Here is a 16,516-nt window from a genome sequence, read left to right as displayed (position 1 = left end):
AAGTCGAAAAAAGTCGGAAAAAGTCGAAAATAGTCGGAAAAAGTCGACTATTTATTTATTTCGTTTCAACTCTAGAACCCTACAAAGAATATTACAAAACATTTGCCACTAATTTGGTTGTTGGTACTTTTTTAACACCTTTGTAACTATAAATACAATTTTTAAGAACTCATCACTGATAGCAACGACATATTCAAAGCGTATTTATAAGGTGGCATTCCATGGAAATCATTTTCTTTCTATATAGTCTTTGACATTATTTATATTAATTTTCTAAAAGAGAAATATTTTTTCTAAACAAAGTTTGACATTAGCTTGACATGTAAACAAATATCATCTGTGCTTAAGGTGTTACCTAATTAATATACTTCATTATTTTCCCAAACAAATTGCAAATTTCTTTAGTTTCTTATTGGAGATCGTTTGTGGAGTATATTTTTGTATTAACTTTGGATTTGTTGGTGTTTACAGTACTCACACGAAAACCCCTTTTAACGGATGACGCATTTGTGAACAAAAAAGAAAAAAATTGTATATTGTGAAAACATAATAGGAAAAAAAAAATACACTATTAATTTTTTGTGTGAAAATTAGAACATTAACTATTGTACTACTAGTGAAAAACCTAGATTAAAACAGACGCGAGATGGTTTTGCCGAATATAATTATTTAAACTTTCTCTTCGGTTTAAGTTTAATTACATGCTGAATTAAATTTTAACTGTGTGAATACAAAAAATAAAAAAACAAGAAAAAACTGAACTGTCTACATTATTGTTTAAGCATCATAGTTTGATATTTAAAAATCAGCGTTGTCGTCATCCATATAATCAACATACAATTTAATATTTATTGTTATTTGTGGGCGTCTTGTGATTCTTTTTTAGTAGCAATAACAACGGATTTTAACTACATTGAACTAGTTACAAATAAAACAAAAAACAAAGAAGAAAAACTTACACAGCTGTTTGGTGGTTTAAGTCCTATCAGGCAGCCACAACCAGCCATACAATGAATTCTCAGACCAGTATTAATGGTGACCCGGAAACAGCACCCATAGCTGCTCAACGTTCCGGCGGAGCCTCCTCTATGATGCGTTCTTTTGGCACTCTTTTCGGTGCGTCTAACGGTGGCCCTAGACGAACAAGTTCACAAAATGGTGTTGATGGCTATGTTGAATTCGGTATGCAGGATCCAGAAAATAGCGGACGTACATTAGGCACTTTTGCTGGTGTATTCAGTCCTGTAGCTTTGTCGATGTTCAGTGCTTTGGTATTTATACGTGTTGGTAAGTATTATTTTAAGTTTTATTTAAACCACTATAATGGGGAGGGTGTTATTTGTTTTTGTTGTGCTTTTTAATGCCCACAAATAATAGTCCTGTGTCTAATTTTCATATGCTTTCCCTTACGGAAATCCTGTTAACATTGTATAGCTAGCATTTTTGGCAAATAAATCCATGAAATTTAGGCTAAAAACAGTTACTGGTTTTATGTAGGATATGTCCCTTTCTAATTGTCTTATATGTATAATTTTATCAATTGTTAATCAAAATCAGAGACTAGTTTTATGTCTACCTTAAGTTTTCGATAACATTTTAAGAAGGATAAGTCCATAAACATATGATCTAAACTGCCAAAATTATATTCTCTAACCACATACATACATCAGTACGCTGATACTTTCAAAATTCAACCTAAAAAAATACTTTACATATTTTTGTACATTATTAAATGGTCACTCATGTACGACTATACTTTCTTACTTCTTTTTACATTCTATATTTTAAATCAGGCGGACATTCATTTTTAAACTCTTATGATTGATGGTGTTATTAGACATGTGTTATGTTTGTTTTTTCGGTAGTATTTATATGTATATAGTTTGATTTGTCTTCTATTTAGATAGTAAATAATGTCGCCATAAATGAGTCGTCTTCGCGGCTTCATTGATTCTTTGTATGTATTGAATTTCCATCAAAACAAAAACAACGCAAAATAATTAATAATACTACTTTTACTACTCATTTTAAATGAAATCTAATAAGTGTAGTATTTTAATGAATAAAATTAAATAATTTATGGATACATTTGTATGTTCATTTTCCGTTATTATTAACCTACATGTCATCATCTACATGTCATACATTATATGTAGTATTAAATAAGTACACATTTGTATATACATATAACTTTATAAACAAATTAAAGATATACAATTATTATTAGGAAGAAAAACTTATAATAATACAATTTTCCTAAAATTCAAGTTGTGGTCTAGACTCAAGATTGTTTTATAGTTTAGACTATAGATAGTCTAGACTATTGACTAATCTATAGTCCAGGCTATAGACGGTTCTATAGTCCTGACTATTGACTGTTCTTTAGTCCAGACTATAGACTGTTCTATAGTCCAGACTATAGACTGTTCTATACTCCACACTATAGACTGTTCTATAATCCACACTATAGACTGTTCTATAGTCCAGACTATAGACTTTTCTATAGTCCAGACTATAGACTGTTCTATAGTCCAGACTATAGACTGTTCTATAGTCCAGACTATATTGTCCAGACTATAGACTGTTCTATAGTCCAGACTATAGACTGTTCTATAGTCCAGACTATAGAATGTTCTATAGTCCAGACTATAGACTGTTCTATAGTCCAGACTATAGACTGTTCTATAGTCCAGACTATAGACTATTCTATAGTCCAGACTATAGACTATAGATCTATAGCCCAGACTATACAAAGATCTATAGTCCAGACTATAGACTGTTCTATAGTCCAGACTATAGACTGTTCTATAGTCCAGACTATAGACTGTTCTAGTCCAGACTATAAACTGTTCTATAGTCCAGACTATAGACTGTTCTATAGTCCAGACTATAGACTGTTCTATAGTCCAGACTATAGACTGTTCTATAGTCCAGACTATAGACTGTTCTATAGTCCAGACTATAGACTGTTCTATAGTCCATACTATAGACTGTTCTATAGTCCACACTAGAATCTTTCAACAAAACTATAGAATTAGGAATTAAACAACTGATTGTTTTAAGAAAATTTTTAATTTCGTTACTTTACAATAATAGAGATTTATTAAAATTATACATATATGTACATAATTTTATCTATATACTTTCAGGCTTTATTGTTGGCAATGCTGGTTTATATGTCACCCTCTTACAATTTGTTATTGCCTATGTAATCCTATTATTTACTGTGGCATCTGTATGTGCAATTTCCACTAATGGTGCTGTTGAAGGAGGCGGCGTATATTGTAGGTTTTATGAAAATTTATGGTAATTACAGATTCAACATATAATTGCAATATTTTTTCTCATTTTAAGTTATGATAAGTCGAACATTGGGTCTGGAATTTGGTGGTTCTATTGGCACCCTATTCTTTTTGGCAAATGTTGTGGGCTGTGCCATGGCTATTTCCGGTTGCGTTGAAGGTATTATGAATAATTTTGGTCCTGGTGGTTATTTGCATCCGCTGAAGGACTTTTACCGGATGGTACTTGGTGGCGTTTTCTATTTTGTACCGTGATTAATACACTAATGCTGTTGGTGTGTCTAATAGGAGCTTCATTATTTGCCAAAACTTCCGTATTAATTTTGGGTATTGTCACGGTCTGTTTATTAGCCACTTTTATAAGTTTTTTGGCTGAGGGTCCCAACAATGACAAGGTAAGTGTTAATTTATTGGATAACTATTGTTATTATTATTTAATTTTTTACTTTAAATTTTTAAAATAAAAATAAACAATTTACAAATTATGAGTATTAAACGTAGTTGTTGTATTGTTTTTGTTATAGTTTATTTGTTATAAATAAAAAAATGTCCAGTAGCTTATCATACCAATATTAATACATTTATATAATTAATATCTTGTTTTATATATTAATACTTTTTCCGGAATGTAATCAATAATTGTGTAACATTATTTTTAATATTTGTTAATGTGCATTCAATTTCAAATGTTTTTTTGTTTTAATTGTGTTGAGGGGGTTTTAAATAAGTTTCTAATTATGTACACAATTTTGTTACAATTATGAGCAACACATTTTTTATCTAGAGTGTCGTCATTGTAAAAAATAAGTTTTTTTTTCCTTTTTATTAAATATCAACTTTAAAGAGCAGAGCATTAAAATATGTTATTTATCGAGATTGTCAAGAGATTGTCAATTAAGTTATGAATCACATTTATTTTAAAAATTTATTTTTTAAAATATATTATTATGAAATGAAATTTAATTCCCAAAAATATAATGGTCAGTACAACAACAACAAACTAATTTTATATATTCAAGGTCGTGTTTTACAGTTATAACTAAAAGAATAACGTCAATATTGTTGACTGTTCTATTGTCCAGACTATACACTTTTCTATTGTTCAGACCGTAGACTTTTAAACTATAGACTGTTCAATAGTCCAGACTATAGACTTTTCTATAGTTCAGACTATAGATTGTTCTATATTCCAGACTTTTCTAAAGTCCAGGTTATAGACTGTTCTATAATCTAGACTATAGACTGTTCTATTGTCTAGACTATACACTGTTCTATAGTCTAGACTATAGACTGTTCTATAGTCTAGACTATAGACTGTTCTATAGTCTAGACTATAGACTGTTCTATAGTCCAGACTATAGACTGTTCTATAGTCCAGACTATAGACTGTTCTATAGTCCAGACTATAGACTGTTCTATAGTCCAGACTATAGACTGTTCTATAGTCCAGACTATAGTCTGTTCTATAGTCCAGACTATAGACTGTTCTATAGTCTAGACTATAGACTGTTCTATAGTCCAGACTATAGCCTGTTCTATAGTCCAGACTATAGTCTGTTCTATAGTCCAGACTATAGTCTGTTCTATAGTCCAGACTATAGTCTGTTCTATAGTCCAGACTATAGTCTGTTCTATAGTCCAGACTATAGTCTGTTCTATAGTCCAGACTATAGTCTGTTCTATAGTCCAGACTATAGTCTGTTCTATAGTCCAGACTATAGTCTGCTCTATAGTCCAGACTATAGTCTGTTCTATAGTCCAGACTATAGTCTGTTCTATAGTCCAGACTATAGTCTGTTCTATAGTCCAGACTATAGTCTGTTCTATAGTCCAGACTATAGTCTGTTCTATAGTCCAGACTATAGTCTGTTCTATAGTCCAGACTATAGTCTGTTCTATAGTCCAGACTATAGTCTGTTCTATAGTCCAGACTATAGTCTGTTCTATAGTCCAGACTATAGTCTGTTCTATAGTCCAGACTATAGTCTGTTCTATAGTCCAGACTATAGTCTGTTCTATAGTCCAGACTATAGTCTGTTCTATAGTCCAGACTATAGTCTGTTCTATAGTCCAGACTATAGTCTGTTCTATAGTCCAGACTATAGTCTGTTCTATAGTCCAGACTATAGTCTGTTCTATAGTCCAGACTATAGTCTGTTCTATAGTCCAGACTATAGTCTGTTCTATAGTCCAGACTATAGTCTGTTCTATAGTCCAGACTATAGTCTGTTCTATAGTCCAGACTATAGTCTGTTCTATAGTCCAGACTATAGTCTGTTCTATAGTCCAGACTATAGTCTGTTCTATAGTCCAGACTATAGTCTGTTCTATAGTCCAGACTATAGTCTGTTCTATAGTCCAGACTATAGACTGTTCTATAGTCCAGACTATAGACTGTTCTATAGTCCAGACTATAGTCTGTTCTATAGTCCAGACTATAGACTGTTCTATAGTCTAGACTATAGACTGTTCTATAGTCCAGACTATAGCCTGTTCTATAGTCCAGACTATAGTCTGTTCTATAGTCCAGACTATAGTCTGTTCTATAGTCCAGACTGTTCTATTGTCTAGACTATACACTGTTCTATAGTCTAGACTATAGACTGTTCTATAGTCTAGACTATAGACTGTTCTATAGTCTAGACTATAGACTGTTCTATAGTCCAGACTATAGACTGTTCTATAGTCCAGACTATAGACTGTTCTATAGTCCAGACTATAGACTGTTCTATAGTCCAGACTATAGACTGTTCTATAGTCCAGACTATAGTCTGTTCTATAGTCCAGACTATAGACTGTTCTATAGTCTAGACTATAGACTGTTCTATAGTCCAGACTATAGCCTGTTCTATAGTCCAGACTATAGTCTGTTCTATAGTCCAGACTATAGTCTGTTCTATAGTCCAGACTATAGTCTGTTCTATAGTCCAGACTATAGTCTGTTCTATAGTCCAGACTATAGTCTGTTCTATAGTCCAGACTATAGTCTGTTCTATAGTCCAGACTATAGTTTGTTCTATAGTCCAGACTATAGTCTGTTCTATAGTCCAGACTATAGTCTGTTCTATAGTCCAGACTATAGTCTGTTCTATAGTCCAGACTATAGTCTGTTCTATAGTCCAGACTATAGTCTGTTCTATAGTCCAGACTATAGTCTGTTCTATAGTCCAGACTATAGTCTGTTCTATAGTTCAGACTATAGTCTCTTCTATAGTCCAGACTATAGTCTGTTCTATAGCCCAGACTATAGTCTGTTCTATAGTCCAGACTATAGTCTGTTCTATAGTCCAGACTATAGTCTGTTCTATAGTCCAGACTATAGTCTGTTCTATAGTCCAGACTATAGTCTGTTCTATAGTCCAGACTATAGTCCCTTCTATAGTCTAGACTATAGTCCCTTCTATAGTCCAGACTATAGTCTCTTCTATAGTCCAGACTATAGTCTCTTCTATAGTCCAGACTATAGTCTCTTCTATAGTCCAGACTAGACTATAGATTGTTCTTTAGTTTAGACTATAGACTGTTCTATAGTCCACACTATAGACTGTTCTATAGTCAAGACTAGACTTTTCTATATTCCGGTCAATAGACTTTTCTATATGTAGTCAAGAAAGTCTTAAGAACAATTTTTCTTTTTATGAACAATCACAGATTTTGGCTATTGTCAATTATGCAATACATATAATATTTAATATTTTTTTTTATTTACAGGTTCCTGTTCCTGATGAAAATAATTTGATAAATAAAACAATTACACCGTTTCTGAATTATACTGGCTTGAGTGCCGAAACTTTAAGAAGTAATTTATATGAAAGTTATGGTCCTGATTATACTTCGAAAGGAAAAATGGTAGATTTTGCAACGACATTTGGTGTATTGTTTGCTGGTGTTACTGGTATTATGGCCGGTGCAAACATGTCCGGCGAATTGAAGAGTCCTTCGAAGAGTATACCCTTGGGTACATTATCTGCAGTAGCATTTACATTTGTTTCATATGTTATACTTTCATTTTTAATGGCATTCACAACACCACACGATACAATGAGAAACAATTATCTCTTTCTAATGTATGTCAATTTTTGGCCACCATTTACTGCCATTGGTATTTTGACCGCCACCTTTTCTACCGGTTTAAGTAATCTTATTGGTTCAAGTCGCATTTTGGAGGCTTTATCGAAAGATCAAGTGTTTGGTCCGTTGACAAATTTTGTTATTAAAGGCACCTGGAAAGGAAATCCTATAGCGGCAGTTATGACCAGTTGGGTTTTAGTGGAGTGTATTTTATTGATTGGTTCTTTAAATACAATTGCCCAAATCAATTCAGTATTATTTATGCTTTCGTATTTGGCCACAAATTTAGCCTGTTTGGGTATTGAGTTGACAGGAGCACCTAATTTCCGTCCACTCTTTAAGTATTTTACCTGGCATACATGTCTTTTTGGTTTGATCGGCACCTTGGTTATGATGTTTGTCATTAACCCTATCTATGCCTCTTCGAGTATTATATTATGTTTATTGTTGGTCATTGCTTTACATCTATTCTCGCCGGCCACACAATCAGCTCAATGGGGCTCTATATCACAAGCTTTAATGTTCCATCAGGTGAGAAGGAGAAATAAGTTAATTATAGATTTATTTAATTGCTATAACAAACAATTTCTTATGCTAGGTACGCAAATATCTACTTATGTTGGATCCTCGTAAGGATCATGTCAAATTCTGGCGTCCCCAAATGCTTCTGCTGGTATCCTCGCCCCGTTCTTGTTGTCCTTTGGTTGATTTTGTTAATGATATGAAAAAGAGTGGTCTGTATATAATAGGTCATGTTAAAATTGGCAATCCTACTGATTTGGAAGATCCCACTTCGGAGGAAAACAAACAATGGTTGTCATTTGTCGATCATATGCATGTTAAGGCTTTCGCTGAAACTACAATAGCTAATTCGGTGCGTGAGGGTGTTCAACATTTAATACGTTTATCTGGCATAGGAGCCATGAAACCTAATACTATTGTATTGGGTTTCTATGACAATGAAGCACCTAAAGATTTCTTTGAAACGTAAATATCACTTTAAACTATTATTGTTATTTAAACAAATAATTAATTAAATATTTTTCTAGCTCCACTTCACCTTATAAAACTGATGGTTTCACTTCAGGGGAAATGCAAAATTTCCCCATACGACGTGATGGCGAGGAGAAACATATTGATGTTACCGAATATGTGGCCGTTATTAGTGATATTTTACGCATGAAAAAGAATTTATGTTTATGTCGACATTTCCATCGTCTGGACAAACATTTTATAGCCAAGTAAGTTGTAAATAAATCAACTATGTTTAATCAATTTTATTTCTTTGTAAATGTATAATTTTGCAGAAGTAAACATGTTAAATATATTGATGTCTGGCCCATCAATGTTTTCAATCCAAAAACTGAAGATCCTTTCGATGTTGTCTCCTTATTTATGATGCAATTGTCGGTTATTATGCTGGCGAAATGGAGTCATTTACGTTTACGTGTTTTCTTGTGTGAAACTAATAATACTTCAAGTACCACTACATTTGAAACACAAGATCCTAATATGCCTCAGATTGAAATTTTCTCTAAAATGAAATTAGAACAAAGTCTTAAATCGTTAAGAATAAATGCTGATATTATAGAGGTAATTAAAAAAAACGTTGATTGTTCTTAAAAGCAAGTTATAATTATTTTTATTTATTACAGATTCAAGAATGGGCTCGTGATACGGAATTTACTCGTCACTCTCGTATTCTTAAACAATTTACACAACATGCTGAATCTGCCACAGAAGCGGTGACTGAAGAAAATCTTAATCGTTCATTGTTGTGTATGCAAAGGTAAGTTTAACTTTAACTACTTTAAATAGTTTGGTTTGGTTAGTGTAAAAAGAACATTTTTTGAATTTATCCTAATGTATAATGTAGCCGTCATAAATTGATATTGCAAAAAGTTGAAATCACTCGTGTCGATTTTCTTTATTATACGAACAAATAAAATTCAGGCGATTTACTGAACTCATTTGTCTAATCTCTAAATCAGTTTGCGTTGAAACTCAATCAGTCGTTTTTGCGTAAAATTTTGTACTAATCAATTGCTATTTAACACCAGCGTTATGCAACCTGGTGCTACCTGAAAAGTCAGTCGCAACTTTCTTATTGATTGTTGTTTTACGACTGCCACAGCCCCATTCCAATCGTAGTAGCAAACATAACTCTTCAAAAGTAATTACCCAAACGTCACTGTTTTAGGCAAAAGATTTAAGAAGAGAGATTTAGACTTTAGCAAACATAACACTTCAAAAGTAATTACCCAAACGTCACTGTTTTAGGCAAAAGATTTAAGAAGAGAGATTTAGACTCGATGAGTTACTTGTCGGTGTTGTTGAGATTTGTTTCATCAAAACATATCGTTTTGCCTGTAAAAACGTTTAAGTTATCTAGTTTAGTTACGGATAACTATGAAGTATCCTTAAAAAAACGGAGTCGGATGTCATTTAATGCTGGACAGTGACATAGAAAATGGTTAATTTATTCTTTTTATACCCATCACCTTCGTGAGAAGGGTATATATAAGTTCGTCATTCCGTTTGTAATTTCTATAATAACATTTTCCGTACCTATAAAGTGTATGTATTTTGGATCCTTATAGAAAGCGGAGTCGATTAAGCCATGTCCGCCTGTATGTTTGTTGAAATCTGTTTTAAGAGGACCTTAGATATCGGCAAGATCCGAATCTTTAATAACTCTGTTAGATATGTTTTCGGGAAGATCGCTATTGAAAATCAGCAAAATCGTACAATCTCTGAAAATTTCATAAAAACTCAGATTTTTTTTTATTCATATTCAGGCAGAATTTGTAAGAAACAATAACAAAATACATAATCATACGGTAAATTTTGTTATTGTACGCTTGTTTATAAAAACAAGACAGAGCGAGAGCAGAAATGCAAGAGAAGCAGAGCGAGAGCAGCACTAGTGTGTTGTTATTGGCTAGAAACATGAAAATGAGTATGAGGCTTAAGTTAAAAACAATAAAAGGGAACTTTTTGGTACTTTTTCGTTTTTTTAAAGGTACTTTTTGTATTTTTTATAATATTGAACCTAGAAACATAAAATTAAGTATGTAAAGTCGGATTTAGATAAAAACTCAAAAAAGTGAATTTTTTGGTACTTTTTTGTTTTTGAAAGGGTACTTTTTAAATTTTCCATGATATTGAAACTAGAAATATTAAATTAATTATGTAGAGTCTGAATTAGGTGAGAACCCAAGAAAGGGAACTTCTTGGTACTCTTTCGTTTTTTAAAAGGTACTGTTTGAATATTCTATAATATTGAACCTAGAAACATGAAATTAAGTATGTAGATTCGGAATTAGATGAGAACCCATAAAAGGAAAATTTTTTGGACTTTTTTCGTTTTGCAAAAAGTACTTTTTGAGTTTTCTATAATAATGAACTTAAAAACATTAAATTAAGTATGTAGAGCCCGGATTATACGAGAACACATCAAAGGGAATTTTTTGGTACTTTTTTTTTTGTTCAGCAAAAGGTAGTTTTTGTACTTTCCATAATATTGAACCTAGAAACTAGGTAAAAGTCGACTTTTCAACTTTTTGCATTTTATGCAAAGTCAATTTTTCGGTTTTTTCAGTTAGTTAAAAGTCGACCTTTAGACTTTTCGACTTTTAGTAAATAGTCGACTTTTCGACTTTTTTCGACATTTCTATTTTTGACTTTTTTCGACTATTTTTGACTTTTTTCGACTATTTTTGACTTTTTCCGACTTTTTCGATTTTTCCGACTTTTTTTGACTATTTTCGACATTTTTTCGACTGTTTGACTATTTTTGTTCGATATTTCTACTATTTTAGACTTTTCGACATTTTCCGACTTTTTTGGACTATTTTCTACTTTTTCTGACTTTTTAACTATTTTTGACTTTTTCCGACTTTTCGACTATTTTCAACTTTTTTCGACTTTTTCCGACTATTTTCGACTTTTTGACTTTTTCCGACTTTTCGACTATTTTGGACTATTTTCGACTTATCGACTTTTTTAGACTATTTTCGACTTTTATTTCCAAAGTCGACTTTTTTCACAAACGATAGTCGAGTTATTGAGTTATTTTGGAAACAAAATAGTCGACTTCGACTTTTTTCGACAAAAAGTCGATTGTTCGATTATTTGAAAGTCGATTTATAGATCCCTACTAGAAACATGAAATTTAGCATGTAGGGACTTGATTAGGTGAGAATCTTTAAAAGGGTACTTTTTAGTACTTTTTCTTTCTACAAATCGTACATTTTGCATTTTCTATAATATTGAACTTAGAAACACGAAATTAACTTCCTTCTTGCCTAAGAAAGTTCGTAGAGCATATAGTCTATGCGTTTTTTTGCTCACTTCTCACTCATTCTATAGCTCGCCAGCGACACAGTTTCCTTTAGAATCCTCGTGTTCTTCTACCTATACGAATATGATGTTTGATTGTCTCATCATCCGATTGCTGGTTTTGTCGTAATGTTGTGTTGAGATTGTAGTTTGACGAAGATATCATGATACCAGTGTTAGTTTGCTATTATTTTTCGTCTGATATTTCTGCCTAAATTGGACTACATTCTTTTACCTTCATACTTTCTTTTATTTTCCAATATGACGCAACATAAGTTTCTCTGGAGTAAGGGTTTGGGGGTTTAATAGCTAATATTTTCTACTAGGTTTTATATTAGTAATACTCGAATGCCCTTATCAAGAATAACCTCTAAAACATTAACTCAAATTCAAATCAGTCTAATGCTCTGATAGCATAGTATTATCATCCGAAGTAAATCGGGACTTTAAATGTTACATTTTTCAATTTATGAACTTAGAAAGTAAGAAATGTCATTAACAGATCGTAAGGTACAAAACTAGAAATTTCTAGACGTCTTCTGGGCTCGTGTTTAAGAAACTATAGCCGATTTTATACGTTTCATTTAAAATTATTATAATTTGTTTAACTAACCAAAGCAGTTTTATTTATAACCAATTATCATTATCTATTTCCAGAGCCAATCAAATCATACGTGAACGTTCCGATCAAACAGCCTTATCATTTATATATCTAGCAGCACCACCACAAATCAACACACCCGACTTTGGGGAACGTAGTGCACGTTATATGGAATTGTTAACTGAATTAACAGCAGAATTACCACCCACAATCTTAGTACACGGTGTAAGCACCGTAACTTCCACTACTCTTTAAGAGCATACATGACTACGACAGCAAAACAAAATTTTTATAAAACAGCAACATTATTGTAAAATAAACTACATTTTAAAGGATTTAAATGTGAGAACTTTAAAGGCTAATTTACACTGAAATTAATAAAAATTTTTAACATATATTTAAAGTTCGAAGATAAAAATTCCTAACAGATGACACTGTTTTATAGAAAAAAGCAACTTTTGATTGGTATTAAATAATCAGCATTTTTGTGTTATAAATAATTTATGCAACATTTTTAAGGTAAAACAATTTAAATAGAAAAATTTATTAATTTAAAATTAAACATATTTAAGTAGATTTCATTTTATTTTTTTTTTGTTTTTTGGCAATGTATAAAAACAACAAGTTATGATTTGTTGATACGTTATGCGCTGTGTTTACAAGTAATTTTTTTAAAAGCTTTAAATGTTTTATTTTGTTACAAAATGGTAATATTTTTTTATTAATTTTGTATGAATATTATTATGCATCTATACTTGTTGTGTTTATACATTTTTTTTAATTTTAATATAAAGAACTGTTTTAAATCAAATGTATATTTTACTTTTATAACAAATACTTTTTGAGAATACTTATAATAAAACTCAGTTTACAAACATATTTATAGTAACTTTATTGATCATATCACAATTGTAAACAATTCCTAAAGAAACTTTAAATGAACTATTATCGACCAAAACAAAAAAAAAGAAATGTTTAACATTTTAAAAAGAAAAAACAAAAAAAAAACATATTATTGTGTATTAAATAATTTTTTTTTTATTAAGAAAGATAACAGTTTTTTTGATTTTATTTATTTTATAAAACATTCTGTTTATTTTAAGATGTTCAAAAAAGTAGGAATTAATTTTACATGTTTTAAAACTCTTTACACATATTTATTTACAAATTATTGTAATTAATTTTATAACAAAATTAAGCTCTCAAATTGTGAAATTTTCATTTTAATAAATATACATGATTAAAATCACATACATATATGTGATTTTAATCATGTTAAAAGAATGTAAAAATTTGTGATCATCACATATAAAATAAAGAAATTTTAAATAAAGTCTTAATCAAAGCAAAATAATGTTGTAGTTTAATTATAAAATGTTTTTAATAAAATTTTGGAATAGTTTATTCAAAAAACAGTTTCTTAATAATAAGTTTGAAAACTTACTTTGGCTGTTAAATAAATCGAAAATCTAGTATTATTGGCAATAGAATTTTTCATATAAGACGTTGTCTGCTTTTACATCTTTTAATTGACACTTATTTCAATCTAATCATGACACTACTTTGGCCGTAATAACAATTTAGAGCTACACAATTAAAAACTAACTAATTTAAAAAAGTCTGGCAACATTGGCAAAATAATTTTTCAAAAAACTCAAGTTAAACTTAGAGCCTAACGACTGATACTAATTTTAATCAAATCATCCCACTACTTTTGGAATAATAGCTATTGAAAACAACTTTATAAAAAACTAACATAATTTAGAATGGCAATACTGGTTAAAAAAAGTTTTCATAAAATCATTGCTAAAATTGAAAGCTAACAATTGATTCCAATTTTAATGAAATCACACCAGTACTTTTGGAGTAATAGCATATGAAAACAACTTTATAAAAACTAACATAATTTAGAAAATCTGGCAATATTGGTAAAATAATTTTTCATAAAATGCTTTTCTTAAATTAAACACTAACGATTGACTCTAGTTTTACATAAATCGATGAAGTATATTCGATTTTACAGCAATTTTAAGAATACCTAAGTTTGTGCAAATTTCCAAAACACGACAACCCTGTTACGATATGGTAACAACGCCATCTATTGTTTGGGTATATGGTTTTTAAGCAAAGCTAAAAAAATTGTCTAACGAATACATATTTTCAAAACGTTATAAAACAAAAACTACTGAAATGATCTAGATAAAGTTTGTAGGGCCTTGTAGGGATTGAATTCAAGATTACAAAAATTTAATTTTCCAAAGTTGCCACCTGATTATTATGGAGGAAAATAATGATTCATTTTATTTCTATATATTTTGCCATTTTTGACAAAGTGGCAACTCTGGAAAAAACATATTTTGAAACTTGGACATATCCTCTATAAAACCATATATAGTTTATAGCAATCAATTATGAACTTTTTGTGTTATACCGTTTTAAAAATAAACATTTGTTGTGCAAAGTTTTTAGAAAAAAGACAAAGTTATCCCTAGAATACATATTTTCATAACGCTATAGCAACTAAATTACTGAACCGATTTTCATAAAATGTATATGGTCTAATAGGGAATAAAATAAAGATAGCAAAAACCTAATTTACCAAGATTGCCACCTGATTATTTTTGGTAAATAAATGATTAATTTACTTTCTATATATTTTGGCAATTTTCGATAAGGTGGCAACTCTGGAAAGTTAAATTTTTATATTCTAGAATTTACCCCCCACCAGACTAAACAAAGTTCCTTTAAATCGGTGCAGTAGTTCTTGTGTTATAACGTTTTGAAAATATGCATCTGCAGTACACAATATTTCACTTTGCTTAAAAACAATATACCCAACCAATAGATGGCGTTGTTACCATGTTGTAACAGGGTTACCGTGTTTTGAAAAATCGGTCAAATTAAGGTATTCTTTAAATAGCTATAACTCTAAAAATATTTATTGGAATTGCATGAAACTAGTTTCAATCGTTAGATTATAATTTAGGCTACTTACTTACGAATACTTATTTCACCAGTGTTGCCAGATTGTTGAAATAATTGTAATTATATAAAGAGATTCTTTAAATTATTGTAACTTTTAAAATACTTAATGGAATTGAATACAAATACAGTCAATCGTTAGGGTAGATTTAAAGCTAGTTATATTATGGAAACTTTTTTAAACTACTGTTGCCATACTGTTAAAATAATACAAATTTTACAAGGTATTACTTAAATTGCTATAACTCTGGAAATATTTAATTGAATTTCATGAAACTAGAGCCAATCATTAGACTATAATTTAAAGCTAGTTGTTTTATAAAAACCTTTTTCACCAGTGTTGCCATACTGTCCAAAAAATGTTATTTAAAAAGTCATTACTTAAATTGCTATAATTTCGAAAATACTTTATCGAATTTTATGAAACTAGAGTCAATCGTTAGGCTATAATTTAAGTCAGTTATTTTATAAAAACTTTTTCACCAGTGTTACCGGACTGTTTAGATTATTGTAATTTAATTAAGGTATTCTTTAAATTGATATAATTTCGAAAATCCTTAATCGAACTGAATGAAAATGAAGTCAATCGTTGGGCTATAATAGAACATAATTATTTTAAGAAAAATTATATTAATATTGTTGCCAGATTGCTAAAATAATTGTAATTTAATAAAGGTATTCTTTAAATTGCTGTAATACGGAAAATACTTAATCGAACTTTATAAAACAAGACTCGATCGTTAGGCTGTAATTTAGGCTAACTAATATATGAAAATTTATTTTACCAGTGTTGCTAGACTTTTGTAATTATTATAATTTTCTTAAAATTTCTATTATGTTTTACATGTCGGCATCACTTGTCCCAAAATTGCTGTTCAAGATGTGAATTGATTCTATTTACACCCGTTTTTGATTCTATTTACATTTGTTATTTAAAACGAATTCTTAAATTATTTTTTGTTGGTCTATATTCTTAAATTTTCATATTATTAACTTGACTTTACAATATGCCGCTCAATTAAGTATTTCGCTACATTTTTAGCTAAACAAAATTCCTAGGAATTCCTTTGTATCCATAACTAGCAACAGACATTCTAACGCCAACCATAACTAAAATATACAAATGACTACGAATTATATATTTCACACGCAATTTCCTATAGACAAAACAATAAAAGAATGTAGAGCAAATAGCATCTGGAAAACAATAGCTAACACA

The 16,516-nt window shown here is 30.4% G+C and overlaps 1 protein-coding gene across 1 annotated transcript; it reads left to right on the top strand.

Annotated features, from left to right (window-relative positions):
• The first annotated feature begins 254 nt into the window (after nucleotides 1-254).
• On the top strand, nucleotides 255-13,663 carry LOC111686852 (solute carrier family 12 member 9). Its single transcript, XM_046952152.1, is given in 10 exon segments — nucleotides 255-1,287; nucleotides 3,150-3,284; nucleotides 3,355-3,489; nucleotides 3,492-3,697; nucleotides 7,014-7,904; nucleotides 7,972-8,360; nucleotides 8,423-8,614; nucleotides 8,681-8,966; nucleotides 9,029-9,162; nucleotides 12,372-13,663. Coding segments are annotated over 10 exon segments (2,844 nt in total). The 5' UTR covers nucleotides 255-1,010; the 3' UTR covers nucleotides 12,571-13,663.
• Nucleotides 13,664-16,516: the final 2,853 nt, after the last annotated feature.

The sequence above is a fragment of the Lucilia cuprina genome, chromosome 2 (assembly GCF_022045245.1).
Source record: "Lucilia cuprina isolate Lc7/37 chromosome 2, ASM2204524v1, whole genome shotgun sequence".
NCBI lineage: Eukaryota > Metazoa > Arthropoda > Insecta > Diptera > Calliphoridae > Lucilia > Lucilia cuprina.
The sequence above is the reverse complement of the archived record's forward strand: the minus strand, read 5'-3'. Positions and strand labels throughout refer to the sequence as shown.